At 40.1% G+C, this 14,378-nt stretch overlaps 1 protein-coding gene across 4 annotated transcripts in view; it reads left to right on the top strand.

The window, feature by feature from the left end:
- CHD1L (chromodomain helicase DNA binding protein 1 like) overlaps positions 1-14,378 on the top strand; it is a 177,487-nt gene that overhangs the window by 112,854 nt on the left and 50,255 nt on the right. For 2 of the 4 annotated variants that reach the window (XM_060621792.3, XM_060621795.3), the window contains exon 1: positions 5,512-5,685. The exons of 1 other annotated variant lie outside the window; for it this stretch is intronic. In XM_060621792.3, coding sequence (XP_060477775.1) covers positions 5,553-5,685 — 133 coding nt within the window. In that variant the 5' untranslated portion in view covers positions 5,512-5,552. Of the gene's footprint in view, positions 1-5,511; positions 5,686-5,876; positions 6,010-14,378 lie in introns of those variants that run through there. One more of the 4 variants, XM_060621793.2, reaches the window with a different exon arrangement.

Below are 14,378 nucleotides of genomic sequence, written 5' to 3'. Positions count from 1 at the left end.
ACCTCTGTACTTTGTCCTCAGAGATTTACCTGATAATATTCCAGTGCTTTGCTAATACTGTATTCTTAATATGCTAACCAGGTTTGTTTCCTTTGTAACCTTTGAGATTAAAGAGCAGTCAGTTTTCTAAAGTGGCTGGGCAAGAGTCCTGTAAACCAGATTTACCTAGTTGATATACTTAAATGTGTACTCTCTCTAGTACCTTTCCTCTGATTTTCTGGGTTTTAAATTTATTATATGTTATTTGATGCAAAAGATGTATAATAATATCAGGAATCTCCTTTCTTGGGAAAAAGAAAACTCTTCTCTTTCATCCCAGTAGAATGATTTTTCCACTTGAGGGCCATCACCTAAGCCTAACGTGAACCCAAAGATCTAGGTCCGTATACTTAAGAAGAGGTCTGTATGAATTTTCCTCCACGTGACAGCTTTTATTCAGGCTCCATGACTGATTCACTGGATGCTGCCAGTGGGTATCCTGCTGTTACCCAACAGGGACATAGGGACAACAAACAACTTGTTTGCTAACTTGTGCTTGATCCTGCTTGTTTTTGTAGAGGGAGCAGATACTAAGGCCTATCACAGGCATGATCTGGTTACCATTAATCTCCCTGAGTTGCTATTTCAAGAGGATTTATCATCTCTGTGGAATAATAAAACAAAGAATTAATATGAAACCATGATTATGTAACCTGAGCAATAAAGGAGTTGAGTTAGATTTTATTATGGCAGTTAGCATTGTCTTACTAAAAGATATTGGACCAAGTTGCCTAAACTTTCTGTGCCTTAGTTTGCCCATCTGGGAAATGTCTTCTCTGTGCCTCGTGTTTATAACAATCATGGGTCCTGAACTTTAGAACTGTTCTATAGGCAACCCATTTAAACATTCAGCAATACTTACTGAGTGCATACATGTGCCAGACACTGTTCTAGGTACAAATTCAACATATCCTTTCTTTTTAGGGAGAGAGACAGAGAGTGCATGTGGGTGAGCAAGGGAGGGGCAGAGAGAGAAGGAAAGAGAATCTTAAGCAGGATCCATGTCCAACATGGAGCCTGACACAGGGCTCCATCTCACAATTGTGAAATCACAACCTGAGCTGAAATCAAGAGTCAGACACTTAACAGACTGAGCCACCCAAGCACCCCCAAATTCAACATATCCTAAAAGTGAAATCCTTATCATCCCTTCCTCAAATTAGCTGTTATTTCCTGTGTTCTCTGTCTCAGTGCTGGCATCAACATCCACCCAGTTTTCCAAGGCAGAAGCCCCCAGAGTCAATGTCAACATTTCTTTCTTCCTCAGTGCTATATCCAATCAAGGACCGAGTCCCCTCAAGTGTACCCTCATCAATCTAAAGAATCTTTAGATTCTTTGCTAATCCTGCCTCCGTGCCTTTTCCCTGTGGTTTCTGTCTTGAACACTCTTCTTCCTGACTCAGACAGCTGGCTTCTTGTCATTCAGATCTTAGCTCAAATGCCATCCGCTTGGTGAGCTGCTCTTTAATCCACCCTATTCACAGCTGCTTCTCAGCCCTATTCTTAATCTCATTACCCTGTTTTGCTATCTTGTCAGCACCAATACTACCTGATAATTTACTTATACCCTCCCCCCTTTTTGTCTTTCTCCATCATTAGAATTTAGGCTCCATGTGTACAGAGACTTTTTTCCGCCTTGTTCACCCCTGTTACAGACACTGCAGATATGGCCAGTATAATCATTCTCTATTCTCATTTAGCAAAAATCCAACCTTGGTAAAATCCAGTTCTCTAACTATTCCCCACCTGCACTCAACACACACTGGTTGACCACACCATGCTGGCTGGTCTCAGGACCATCAGCCTTGCTGCTGCTTGGCAACACTACCATATTTCTCCAGTCAATTCACTATCCCACTTCCCAGACAACTATTTCACACATTTTCCTCTTGAAACCTCCCAAATCTCCTTCCCCTTCTTTAAGCTTGTCTGATGACCTTGTTTCTTATTGCACTTAAATAACAGAAACAATCACAAGAGACCTTGCACATACTTTTCCCCACCAGACCCGTTTACTGTGCCTTTGTGTGTTCCAGCACACGAACGGTCTGTGCTCATCCAGGTCGGCGCCTCCGCTGTGCACTGGTTCCCACCTCCTCTCCCTCAAGGACATCACTCCTGCAAGATCAGTTTTTCTCTCTACTGGATCATTCCCATCAGTGTTCGACATGTTCTAATATCACCCATCTGAAAACAAAACAACCCTCCCCTGGGCCCCACATCTCCTTTCAGTTACTGCTCCCATTTTTCTGGGAAAACCCTCTTACAGCAAAACTACTTGAAAGAGATGTGTGACATTCTGTCTCCATTTTCTTTCCTCCTCTTCTCTTTTCGAAACCCACTCCAATCAGGCTTTTGGCTTCATAATATATAGAAATCATTCTTGGTGGGGCATCTGGGTGGCTCAGTCAGTTGGGTGTCCTACTTTGGCTCAGGTCATGATCTGACGGTTCATGAGTTTGGGCCCCGCGTCGGGCTCTGCACTGACAGTGAGGAGCCCGCCTGGGATTCTCTCTCTCTCCCTTTCTCTGCCCCTTCTGTACTCTCTCTCAAAATAAAAAAAATACAAAAACTTAAAAAAAAATCATTCTTGGCAAGGTCATTGATGACCACCATCTTGCCCAATCCAGTGTTTCTTTCTCTATCCTATCTTTATCCCACCTCTCAGTTGCATTTGACACAGATAATCACTTCCTTTTTCTTGAAATTCCTCTTTATTTGACTTCAGGGATACCATGCTTTTAGTTCTCCCATTATCTCATGGGCTGCTGCTTTCAGGCTCCTCTGCTGGTTCCTGCTCCTCTTCTCAACTTCTCAATATTAGTTATCCAAGGCTAAGTTTCTTTTATAATTCCAATCATCCTCTAAGAGGTCCCAACTATACCAAGGTTTAAGATCCATCTGAAGGGGTGCCTGGGTGGCTCAGTCGGTTGAGCGTCCGGCTTTGGCTCAGGTCATGATCTCACGGTCTGTGAGTTAAAGCTCTGCATCGGGCTCTGTGCTGACAGCTTGGAGCCTGGAGCCTGTTTCGGATTCTGTGTCCTCTCTCTCTGCTCCTCCCCTGTTCGTGCTTGGCCTCTGTCTCTCAGAAATAAATAAATAAACATTAAAAAAAAAAAAAAAAGATCCATCTGAAAATGATGACTTCTGTATTAACACATTCAGTTCTATCCTCTCCTGTGAACTCCAGACTAATCTACCTGATTATTCAAAATCTCTACTTGGATATATCTCAGAGAAGTTCCATACTACTGTGTCCAGAAATGAATTCTTTTTTTTTTAATTGAAGTATAGTTGACATTAAAAAATGAATTCTTCTTGTTGCTCAAACCTCCTCACTCTGTCTTACCCCCTCCATAAGTGGAAACTCCATTCTACCATTTGCTCAGGCCAAATTCCTGAAATCATCCTTTATTCCTGGACTTTTCTCAGATGCTCAATCTGTGTACCTTATGGACTCTACCTTTTAAATATATCTAGTATCTGACCATTACTCACCACTCCATTGCCACCATGCTGGTCCAACAGTTATTATCTCTTGTCTCACAATGGTCTCCTAACTGGTCTCCCTACTTCCGCTCTGCCCCCTTCTATAGACCCCCTTTCATAGACCATCTAGAGTAAAACTTTTATAGGTGTCATCTTACTAGCTGACGTGGAGTTTCTCAGCTACCTTTCTTAGCTGTATTTTAGATGTCAGACTCAATCTACCAACAGAAATTTTAGCTGATAGCTAGGACCCTATTGCTGGTACTATGCTAAAACAAATGTATTTTAAGTTAAGAATAATAAATCTCTTTTGTTTGAGTGGCAGGTGGTTGATATTGCTGCTTTAGTGGATAAGTCTCCCCACAGAACCTGGAGCAGAGGGAAAAAGTCAAACATAGAGATTAGAATGTGAAAATCACTCATAAGCAACCACAAGGGGCAGAAGCCCCTCCAGAGAAGCCAGGAAAGGATACAAATCTAAGTATGGTTTTGAGAAAACACAAGTAGGAAATCAGTGTAGCCCCATTATGTGACTCTCTTTCATCTTAACATTGATAACTACCTGATTTTTATTTGCTTATTGTCTGTCTCTTCCTTTTAAAATATACACTTAATTTAAAATATAAGTTTAAAATGTTTTACTTAAATGTTCTGCAGGTGAGATTAGTGGCCTCTATCTCCAGTGCCAAGAGTGCTTGACACATGGTAGGTGCTCAATCAGTATTAGAGAATGACTCCACACAAAATTTGCTACACATAACAGTGCTTTGGGTTTTTATGAATAAATCAACCCGAAGTCATCTTTTTTGTGGCTCAGAACTAATTTCTCCCTTTTATTTTAAGGGTGGGTGATATGGGGGAGGGAGCACAACTTTGATCTGAGTTTACAGAAGATAGAAGCACCAAGGTTAACCTAAATGGGACTAATTTGGGACTAATGATAGCCTAATGACATTACCCAGAGAATAACGTGGTTCCTATTTAAGATTTCCTCATCTAAAGTGGGAACAATTCTAGTGCCTATTTATAGGGTTACTGAAAGGGTTAAATGAGAAGCTAAATACTTGTAAAACCTTGAGGGCAGCACCTCTAACTGCATCATTAACTGCAGTTATTTGGTTATTATACTTTTGTATCGAGGGTACACTTTTTTTTTTAAACACAGATGAAGACTTAGTTTTATTTTTTTAATGTTTATTTATTTTTGAGAGAGACAGAGACAGAATGCTAGTGGGTTAGGGTCAGAGAGAGAGGGAGACACAGAATCCGAAGGAGGCTCCAGGCTCCGAGCTGTCAGCACAGAGCCCGAGGAGGGGTTCGAACTCATGAACTGTGAGATCATGACCTGAGCCGAAGTCGGAAGCTCAACTGACTGAGCCACCCAGGCGCCTGTAGGGGGTACACTTTTAATTATAAATTACTACATCACAAATCCACTCAAAGCTGATGTTGTCATGGTGACCCCTAATCTAACACGTTGCTTCAATTTGCTTCCCATAATTCACTTGAGAAATGGTAATGGTAATGACAATTTTCATGATTTTAATTTCCTACAGAGTTTCCTAACTTTGATCGACAGCCCACATGGAAGATTAAAAGGATTTCAGGGCTCAAACTAATTTATCCCTGGTGCAAACTGAAATGAGCACATTATCCTTTACATTCTTGCTGTGAGTCGCTGGAGGGCAAGGACCATGTAGTATTGAATTCTGTAATCCCACAGCCCAGCAGTTATGCATGTACCTGGCGCAGAGTCAATGTTGGTAATAAAAGAATGGTGAGCACTGTCTGAGCTTCCCACCAGTCAAGAGCATGCAGAGCACAACCGGAACAGGCAGAACTGAGCCTGAAGGTTAACTCCGAGCACTGCTCTGGCCACAACTCAGCGCAGGACGCGCCCTCTGGCGGCCGCTGCCCGCCGGGGTGGGGTGGTGAGCGTCGGGAAGGATGCGCGCGCGCCGCAGGGCGGAGCCTCTCTGGGCTGGATTGAGCGTGCGGGCGCGGGGTGGACCCTCTCGGGCTGGATGGAGTGTGCAGCAGCCGGGACGTGCAGTGGCCACATGCCCGGGTTCCTACTGGCCCTTCAGACCCGGAGCCGAGCTGAGGCGGCGCGGGCTCGGGTGCAGGAGCAGGACCTCAGGCAGTGGGGCCTGACAGGTCAGTGGCGCCGGGCCGACTTCCTCCGGGGCTTGCCAGCTTGTTGGGACTCGCCTCTGCCGGGCCGGGGACTCCGCGCCCGAGTTGGACTCCGCGGGTGGGCAGTCCTGTGGGTTCTTTACCTGCTTCCCTTCCCGCCTGAAGTGGGCTGGGCACAGAGGAACCCGGCCTAGAGCCAGGCGGCCATTGCCCCCGCCTGCGCAGCCGAGGGTGGGCGGGCGGGCTCGCGATGTATGGGATTCCGTGCGGGGAAGTGAGGCCTGCCCGCCGCCCCGGCGCACTGGCCCCGGGGAGGAGGAACTTGGTGAGACCCCTGTCCCGAAGGTAAGACCTTTCTTTCTGAAGAAGCCGAGGCCGTCCTGGCGCACCAAGCATGTGGGTTTAAAGTTTCTGTTCTGGTGGGTTTGGAGGCCTGTCCTGATGAATTTCATTAGTTGTTCCTGTAAAACTACCAGAATTGGTTTCCTTGCTACAGCTTTCTTTTTCGTTTACAGTGTCCGTGCAGTTCTTTGATAATTCTCCGTTGGCCAATTCTCCCCCAATGCTCTGTTTTAAAATATGTAGCTAAACAAAGTTTATCGGTCTTTACCTCAATAATTGTATTTTATTAATACTAGTCCTTTCCTAGAATCTTTGAAGCTCGAAACTTGTCTACAGACAGCGAGGGTGACGCCATCTCCTGTGGATGGAAAGACCCCGTCCCTAATTTTCCAGCCTGGCTACGCTTGACTCAACACCTAACCTCTCCAGTCCTCATTTTTAAAAATTATAAAATGGGGAACACAGTGCCTGCTTTTTAACTGTATTATAGAAACTTGGATTAATAATAACAGTGGTGTAGTCGTTCAATCATTTATTGAGTGCTACTGAGAGCCACATACTGTGAAGTGTTAGGTACAGAGATGAGCAGAACAAATACAAGGGCCCTCCCCTTCTAGAGTTTCTACACTGGGGACTGTGAGTGCTTCCAAAAGTACAAAATAGTATTTATTGAACTCTTATGTACTAAATGCCAAGGAAGTGTGAGGTTTTGTTCGTTCTCCGAGTGAAACAGAACATGGCAGTTCAATGGGCAGCTTAGAAGAGAGGTGGGTAGAAGATGAATGGGTAGGATACAGACAGGAAAAAGACCCCTCCTTTCCTGAGTCTCTAAGAATGTGTATCTCTGTGTCTATAAGGAGTATGTATCTAACCTAAGTAGGAATTCATGGACTGGTGTTAACATGGGTATTCTGACTGAAATTTACATGTTTGTGTATGTCTATTTCCATGTTTTTTTAAGGTAGGATGCTTTGATAACATTTGTGGGAGAAAGCTAGATTAAGTATGCACATTGATACTGAAGAAATGTCTACATGGATGTGTACTATTTTAGTAAAAACGAGAAGATAAGTGGTTGCACCTTTGCTTAGATGAGTTGGTGAATGAGGAAGGAAATAGGTGGAAACTTAGTGGTGGCAATGGATAAATTGGTAGTGGAGGGAAAGAAAATGATAGAAAACAGGTATAGTCACAAGAATAATCATTAAATATTTTAACTTGAAATTCCCATTTTCTTTTTTTTAAAAGTGTGTATGTGTGTTTGTTTAAAGTTGATTTATTTTGAGAGAAAGCACAGACATGAACGAGGGCTGGGCAGAGAATCCCAAGCAGGCTGTGCCACTGTCACCACAGGGGCTTGATCCCACCATCCGTGAGATCCCGTGAGATCCCGTGAGATCGTCACTTGAGCCAAGATCACGAGTTGAACACCTAACCCGCTGAGCCATCCAGGCGCCCCTTAAAACTCCTATTTCTATTTACTAGAATTTTTATTCTACGAAATGATTTTTTGTGAGTTGGTTAAAAATCCTTAGTGATTTTTTCTTCTGATTACAGAAGTAGTACATATTCTCTATAAAACATTTAGAGTAATATTCTTTGCATAAAGAAAACAAATTAATTGCCATAGCCTCATTACTGTTGATATGTTACCGATTTTCCTGCCAGTCCCTTGATGTGTGTGTACGTATTTTTTCTCCTTTTCTGAGGCAGGGTGTGGAGCAAGGGAGAGGAGCAAAAATGGGGTTTCATGTGCATGTTTTTTGGAAACAACTTTTTTATTATCATTTAGTATTTTTAGTCATTTGTCTTCTTCAATATCATATTTAGTGGGTACAGATCTTCCAATGAATGGATGGATGTGCCATAGTTTAGCCAGATAATATGTAGGTATTTAGGCTCTTACTTTTTTTGCTGTTATAAATACTAATAAATGTCTTTGTAACCAAGTATTTATTATGCTCCAATATTTTTCATTCTTCTGAGGCAGCATTTCTAGGCCAAAGAGTATGCAAAATTATTGCTCATTTTCCCACATTCTTACCAACACTGATATTTTCTGATTTGAGAAGTTAAAAATGGTGTTTTGTTGTTTAATGTTTGTTTCCTAATATTGATGGATACTTGGATATTTGTCTTCTTTTTGTTCCTTGTCTGTTTATGCTCCTTGCCCATTTTTTAACTGTTTGTCTTTTGCTTTGTTGGATCTTTCTTGCATTAATATTAAATATTTGCCATATGTATTGGAAATATGTTTTCTAGATTGTTATTTGTCTTTTGATTTTGAAGTGTGTGTGTGTGTTTCATTGGTGAAGTTTAAAAATTCTTTGTAGTCAAATCTTTCGGCCTTTTTCTAAATGATTTTTGTCTTTAGTGTTCTGCTTAGACGGGGCTTTACTACTATGAATTTATCGTTGTTGGCTTAATATTTTTATTCTAGTACAGTTGTGATTTCTTTATATTTAAATTTTTATTTCCCCAGAAATTTATTAGGAAGGAACTTGACTATCTTTTTTTTTCCTTAAAATACAGAATTAATCACCCACTTTTTGAAAACTGATGAAACGAATATTTTGTTCAGCAGCATTCTTCCCAGTGAGACATTTTTAGTTTATCTTCTTCCCCTGAATAGTGTGACAGATGTATCCCAGACATTTCAGTGAATTTCGGAAACCCAAAATACATTGGATCATGAATGTTAGGACAACTTGTTTTTGGAATATGCAGACCTATTCTTGCTTTTTCCCCCCTGCTTTTCCACTACAGACACACCTGAGAGATATTGCAGGTTCATTTGGTTCCAGACCACTGCAATAAAGTGAATATTGCAATAAAACCAGTCAAGTGAATTTTTTTGTTTCCTAGTGCATATACATGTTATGTTTATACTACACTGTAGTCTATTAAGTGTGTAATGACATGTAAAAAAAAAAATCCCCAAATGTACATACCTTAATTAAAAAATACTTTATTGCTGAAAAATGCTAACCATCATCTGAGCTTTCAAGTAAGTTGTAATCACTGATCACCTCACCATAACCAATACAATAACAACGAGAAAGTTTGAAATATTGTCAAATTACCAAAATGTGGCACAGAGACACAAAGTGAGCAAATCCTGTGGGAACAATGGTGCTTATAGACTTGCTTGACTCAGGGTTGCCACAGACCTTTAATTTATAAAAAATAAACAAACCAACTATAGCATCTGTGAAGGGCAGTAAAGTGAAGCACAATAAAACCAGGTATGCCTGTACTCATCCTCCTGAGAGGTGGGAAGAGAATTCAAACAACTCTGTGATGGATAGAGCTGATGGACATTTCTTCAATCCCGAAGCCTGCCTTACCACGTCCTGGAGGCTATAAAGCAAAAGACTACATTTCCCAGACTTTGTAGTTCTATTGTGCATGATGACTGTGGAGAGATTTGGAAAGGGGATAGGAGAGAAGCCACAGCCTGGGAGGGATTTGGGTTTTCAACATTTCTCTTGGAGCCTCGTCCTAACTTTAGGATAGATTGTGGCCGAGGTGGGTAGGGTCCTGGAGCTGACAGTTGGAGTATGGTCTTGTGAGATAATGGAAAATACACTTTTGTCTCTGCCCCCTGATTCCCAGAAGAGGGCTCCTGAAACTCTTGGGTGATAGGAGTATCTTTTTTTCTAATGAAGTGACTCTGTATAGGTTTCTGGATGGCTCTTGGGTGGGGACTGGTCACAAGAAAGGCCAAGCCATAATTAGAAGCTTGGAATTGCCAGCTCCATCCCCCATTCTCTTGGGAAGGGAAAACGGCTGAAAATGAAGTTAATGATTGATGATGCCTGCATGATGAAGCTTCCATTAAAAATCCCAAAAGTACAGGCTGGGAGCGGATAAAATAGAATTGTTTTTTTAATTTCTCCGATAGTTTGTTATAAGTGTATAGAAATGTAACAGATTTCTGTGTGTTGATTTTGTATCCTGCAACTTTACTGAATTAATTTATTTTAATAGCTTTTTGGTGGCATCTTTAGGGTTTTTTGTCTATAATATCATGTTATCTGCAAATAGTGACAGTTTTACTTCTTCCTTTCTGATTTGGATGCCTTTTTTTTGTCTTGCCTAATTACTGTGGCTAGGGCTTCCAATACTGTGTTGAATAAAAGTGACAAGAGTCACTTTGTCTTTGTCTTGTTCCTGATCTTAGAGGAAAAGCTTTTAGCTTTTCACCATTGAATATGTTTGCCGTGGGCTTGTCATATATGGCCTTTCTTATGTTGAAGTATATTCCCTCTATACCCACTTTGTGTAGAGTTTTTATCATAATTGGGTGTTGATTTTTGCCAAATGTTTTTCTGCCTCTAGGAGATGATCATATGATTTTTATCCTTCATTTTTTTTAATGTTTATTTTTTATCCTTCATTTTTTTAAATGTTTATTTATTTTGAGAGAGAGAGAGAGAGAGAGAGAGAGCGCGCGCGCAAGCAATCATGAGCAGGGGAGGGGCAGAGAGAGAGAGGGAGACAGAATCTGAAGCAGGCTCCAGGCTCTGAGCTGTCAGCACAGAGCCTGAGGCGGGGCTCGAACTCACTAGCTGTGAGATCATGACTTGAACCAAAGTCAGACGCTCAACTGACTGAGCCACCCAGGTGCCCCTATCCTTCATTTTCTTAATGTGGTGTATCAAATTGATTAATTTGTGGGTGTTTATCCTTTTATCCCTGGAATAGATCCCACTTGATCATGGTGTATGATCCTTTTAATACATTGTTGAATTCAGTTTTCTAATACTTTGTTGAGGTTTTTGCAGCTATGCTCTTCAGGGACATTGACCTATAATTTTCTTGTGTGCTTGTCTGGTTTTGGTATCAGGGTAATATTGAACTGGTAAAAACAGTTTGAGAGTGTTACCCCCTTTTCTTTTTTTTGGAGATTTTGAAAAGAATTGGTATTAATTCTTCTTTGAAAGTTTAGTAAAATTTACCAGTGAAGCCATTTGGTCCTGGACTTTTTTTGGGGAGGGACAGGTTTTTGATTACTGATTCAATCTCCTCATTAGTAATTGCTTACTCATCTATTCAGATTTTCTGTTTTTTCATGATTCATTCTTGGAGGGTCATTTCTAAAAATACTGATTTCTTTTAGTTTGTCCAGTTTATTGGTGTATAATTGTTGACAGTAGTCTCTTATGCTCATTTGTGTTTCTGGGGAATCAGTTGTAATGTCTCCTCTTTTCATTTCTGATTGTATTTATTTGAATCCCTTTTTTTCCTTGGTGGGTCTAGCTTAAGGGTTGCCAATATTGTTTATCTCTTCAGAGAACTAGCTCTTAGTTTCATCGATCTGTTTCTATTGTCTTTTTAGTCTGTATTTCATTTATTTCTGCTCTGATCTTTGTTACTTCCTTCCTTCTACTAGAGCTTCATTTGTTCCTCTTTTTCTTGTTCCTTGAGGTGAGACGTTAGGTTATGTGAGATCTTTCTTGTTTCTTGAATTAGGCATTTATCTCTATGAACTTCCCTCTTAGAACCACTTTTGCTGAATCTCATAAGTTTTTATATGTTGTATTTTTACATTTTCATCTGTCTAAAGGTGTTTTTTCACTTTGCTTTTGTTTTTTTTTCATTGACTCATTATTCAGTAGCATGTTGTTTAATCACATTTGTGAATTTTCCAATTTCCTTCTTGTAATTGATTTCTAGTTTCATACCATTGTCATCAGAAAAGATGATATGGGGCGCCTGGGTGGCTCAGTCGGTTAAGTGTCCGACTTCGGCTCAGGTCATGATCTCACACAGTCCGTGAGTTTGAGCCCCGCGTCGGGCTCTGTGCTGACAGCTCAGAGCCTGGAGCCTGTTTCGGATTCTGTGTCTCCCTCTCTCTCTGACCCTCCCGCATTCATGCTCTGTCTCTTGCTGTCTCAAAAATAAACGTTAAAAAAAAAAATCCACTTTAAAAAAAAAGAAAAGATGATATGACTTCAATCTTAATTTGAGACTTGTATTGTGGCCTAACATATGATTTATAATGGAGAATGTTCCATGTGCACTTGAGAAGACTGTGCATTTTGTTGCTTTTGGATGGAATGTTCTATATACATCTGTTAAGTCCATCTGATATAATGTGTCATTTAAAGCTTACTAATTTTTTGTCTGGATGACCTAACCATTAATGTAAATAGGGTTATTAGAATCTCTTACTGATACTGTGTTACTGTCTTTTACTGTTATTGTATTTCTAACTACTATTACATTCTCCTTTTAGGCCTGTTAACATTTACTTTATATATGTAGGTATTCCTATTATGGGTACATAAATATTTACAAATGGCCTATCCTCTTGTTGGATTGACCCCTTTATTATTAGGTAATACCCTTCTCTGTCTATTATTACAGATTTTGTTTCAAAGTCTATTTTGTCTGATATAAGTATAACTACCCTCAATTTCTTTTGATTCCCATTTGCATGGAATATCTTTTTCCATCCCTTTACTTTCAGTTTGTTTATATCCTTCGGTCTGATGTGAGTCTCTTGTAGGCAGAATATAGATTGGTCTTGTTTTTTTAATCCATTTAGCCACTCTGTCTTTTGACTGGAGAATTTAGTCTTTTAACATCTAAAGTGATTATTGGGGCGCCAGGGTGGCTCAGTTGGTTAAGTGTCCCGACTTTGGCTCAGGTCGTGATCTCACGGTTTGTGGGTCTGAGCCCCACATCAGGCTCTGTGCTGACAATGGGGAGCCTGCTTTGGCTCCTCTGTCTCCCTGTCTCTCTGCCTCTCCTCTACGTGTGCACATGTGCACTCTCTCTCAAAAATAAACGTTAAAAAACGTTTATTAATTATTGATAGGTATGTGCTTATCTCAATTTTATTAATTGTCTTCTGGTGGTTTTGTAGTTCCTTTGTTCCCTCCTCTCTCTTGTTCTTCCTTTGTGGTTTGATGACTTTCTGTAGCAGTATGCTTGGGTTCCTTTTTTATTATCTGTTGTGTATCTATTAAAGGTTTTTGTTTTGTAGTTACCATGAGGCTTACATATAACAATATATATTTATAACTGTGTTTTAAGCAGATAACAACTTAATTTTGAACTCATTGTAAAACTCTACATATTTACTCTTCCTGCACCAGTGTGTTTTATGCTTTTCATGTCACATTTTACAACTTTTTATCTTTTGGGTAACTTAATTATTGTAGTTATATTTATTTTTACTATTGTTGTCTTTTAACTTTCCTACTATTGTTATAAGTGATTAATCCTCTCCCTTTAGCATATATTTACCTTTACCAGTGAGATTTATACTTTTATATGTTTTCTTGTTACTAATTAGTGCCTTTCTTTTCAACCCAAAGAAGGCCCTTTAACATTTCTTGTAAGGCTGGTTTAGAGATGATGAACTCCTTTGGCTTTCGTTGCCTGGAAAATTCTGTTTTTCTTCAATTCTGAATGATAACCTTGCTGGGTAGAGTACTCTTGTTTGGAAATTTTTTTTCTTTCAGCACTTTGAATATATTGTGCTACTCCCTTCTGGCCTGCAAAGTTTCTACTGATAAATCTGCTGATTGTCTTATGAGAGTTCCTGCATATATATCAAATTTTTTTCTCTTGCTGTTTTTAATATTTTCTTTTTGTCTTTAGCTCTTGACATTTTAATTATAATGTATTTGTTGTGGGTCTCTTTGGATTCATCTTATTTGGAACAATTTGGACTTCCATATTGGAAGTTTGTTTTGGATGTTTGTTGTTTGTTTTTTTCCTTCCCTAGGTTAGGGAAGTTTCCAGCCATTATCCCTTCAAATGAGTTTTCTCCCTCCTTTTCTCTTCTCCTTCGGGGACTTCTGTCATGTGAATGTTAGTGTGCTTCATGTTGTCCCAGAGGTCCCTTTAAGCTATCTTCATTTTTAAAAAATTTTTTGTGCTATTCTGTTTGGGTCAGTTCCTCCATTCTGTCTTTAGGTTCACAGATCTTTTCTTTGCTTCATCTAGTCTGCCGTTGAACTCTGTTGTTGGGTTTGTTTTGTTTTCTGTGTTTTTTTTTTTTTTCTTTCAGTTATTGTGTTCTTCAGCTCTCTGAGTTCTGTTTGGAACTCATATTTTCTGTTTCTTTGTTGAAGTTCTCATGTAGTTCATCCACTCTTCTCCTGAATTGGATGAGTGCCTTTATGATGGTTACTCTGAACTCTTTGTCAGGTAAATTAACTCGATTTCCTTGAAATTTTTCCCCAAGGTTTATCTGTTTTTTGTTTGGAACATATTCATCCTCATTGTGCTTTTGACTCTCACTCTGTATTGGTTTCTTTTTTTGTTGTTTATTTACTTTTTAGAGAGAGAGAGAGAGAGAGAGAGAGAGAGAGAGAGGGCGCGAGAGCATGCAAGTGTACCCACACAAGCGGGAG

The sequence above is a fragment of the Panthera onca genome, chromosome C1, assembly GCF_046562875.1.
Source record: "Panthera onca isolate mPanOnc1 chromosome C1, mPanOnc1 haplotype 2, whole genome shotgun sequence".
NCBI lineage: Eukaryota > Metazoa > Chordata > Mammalia > Carnivora > Felidae > Panthera > Panthera onca.
This window is presented reverse-complemented; position numbering and strand designations above follow the sequence as displayed.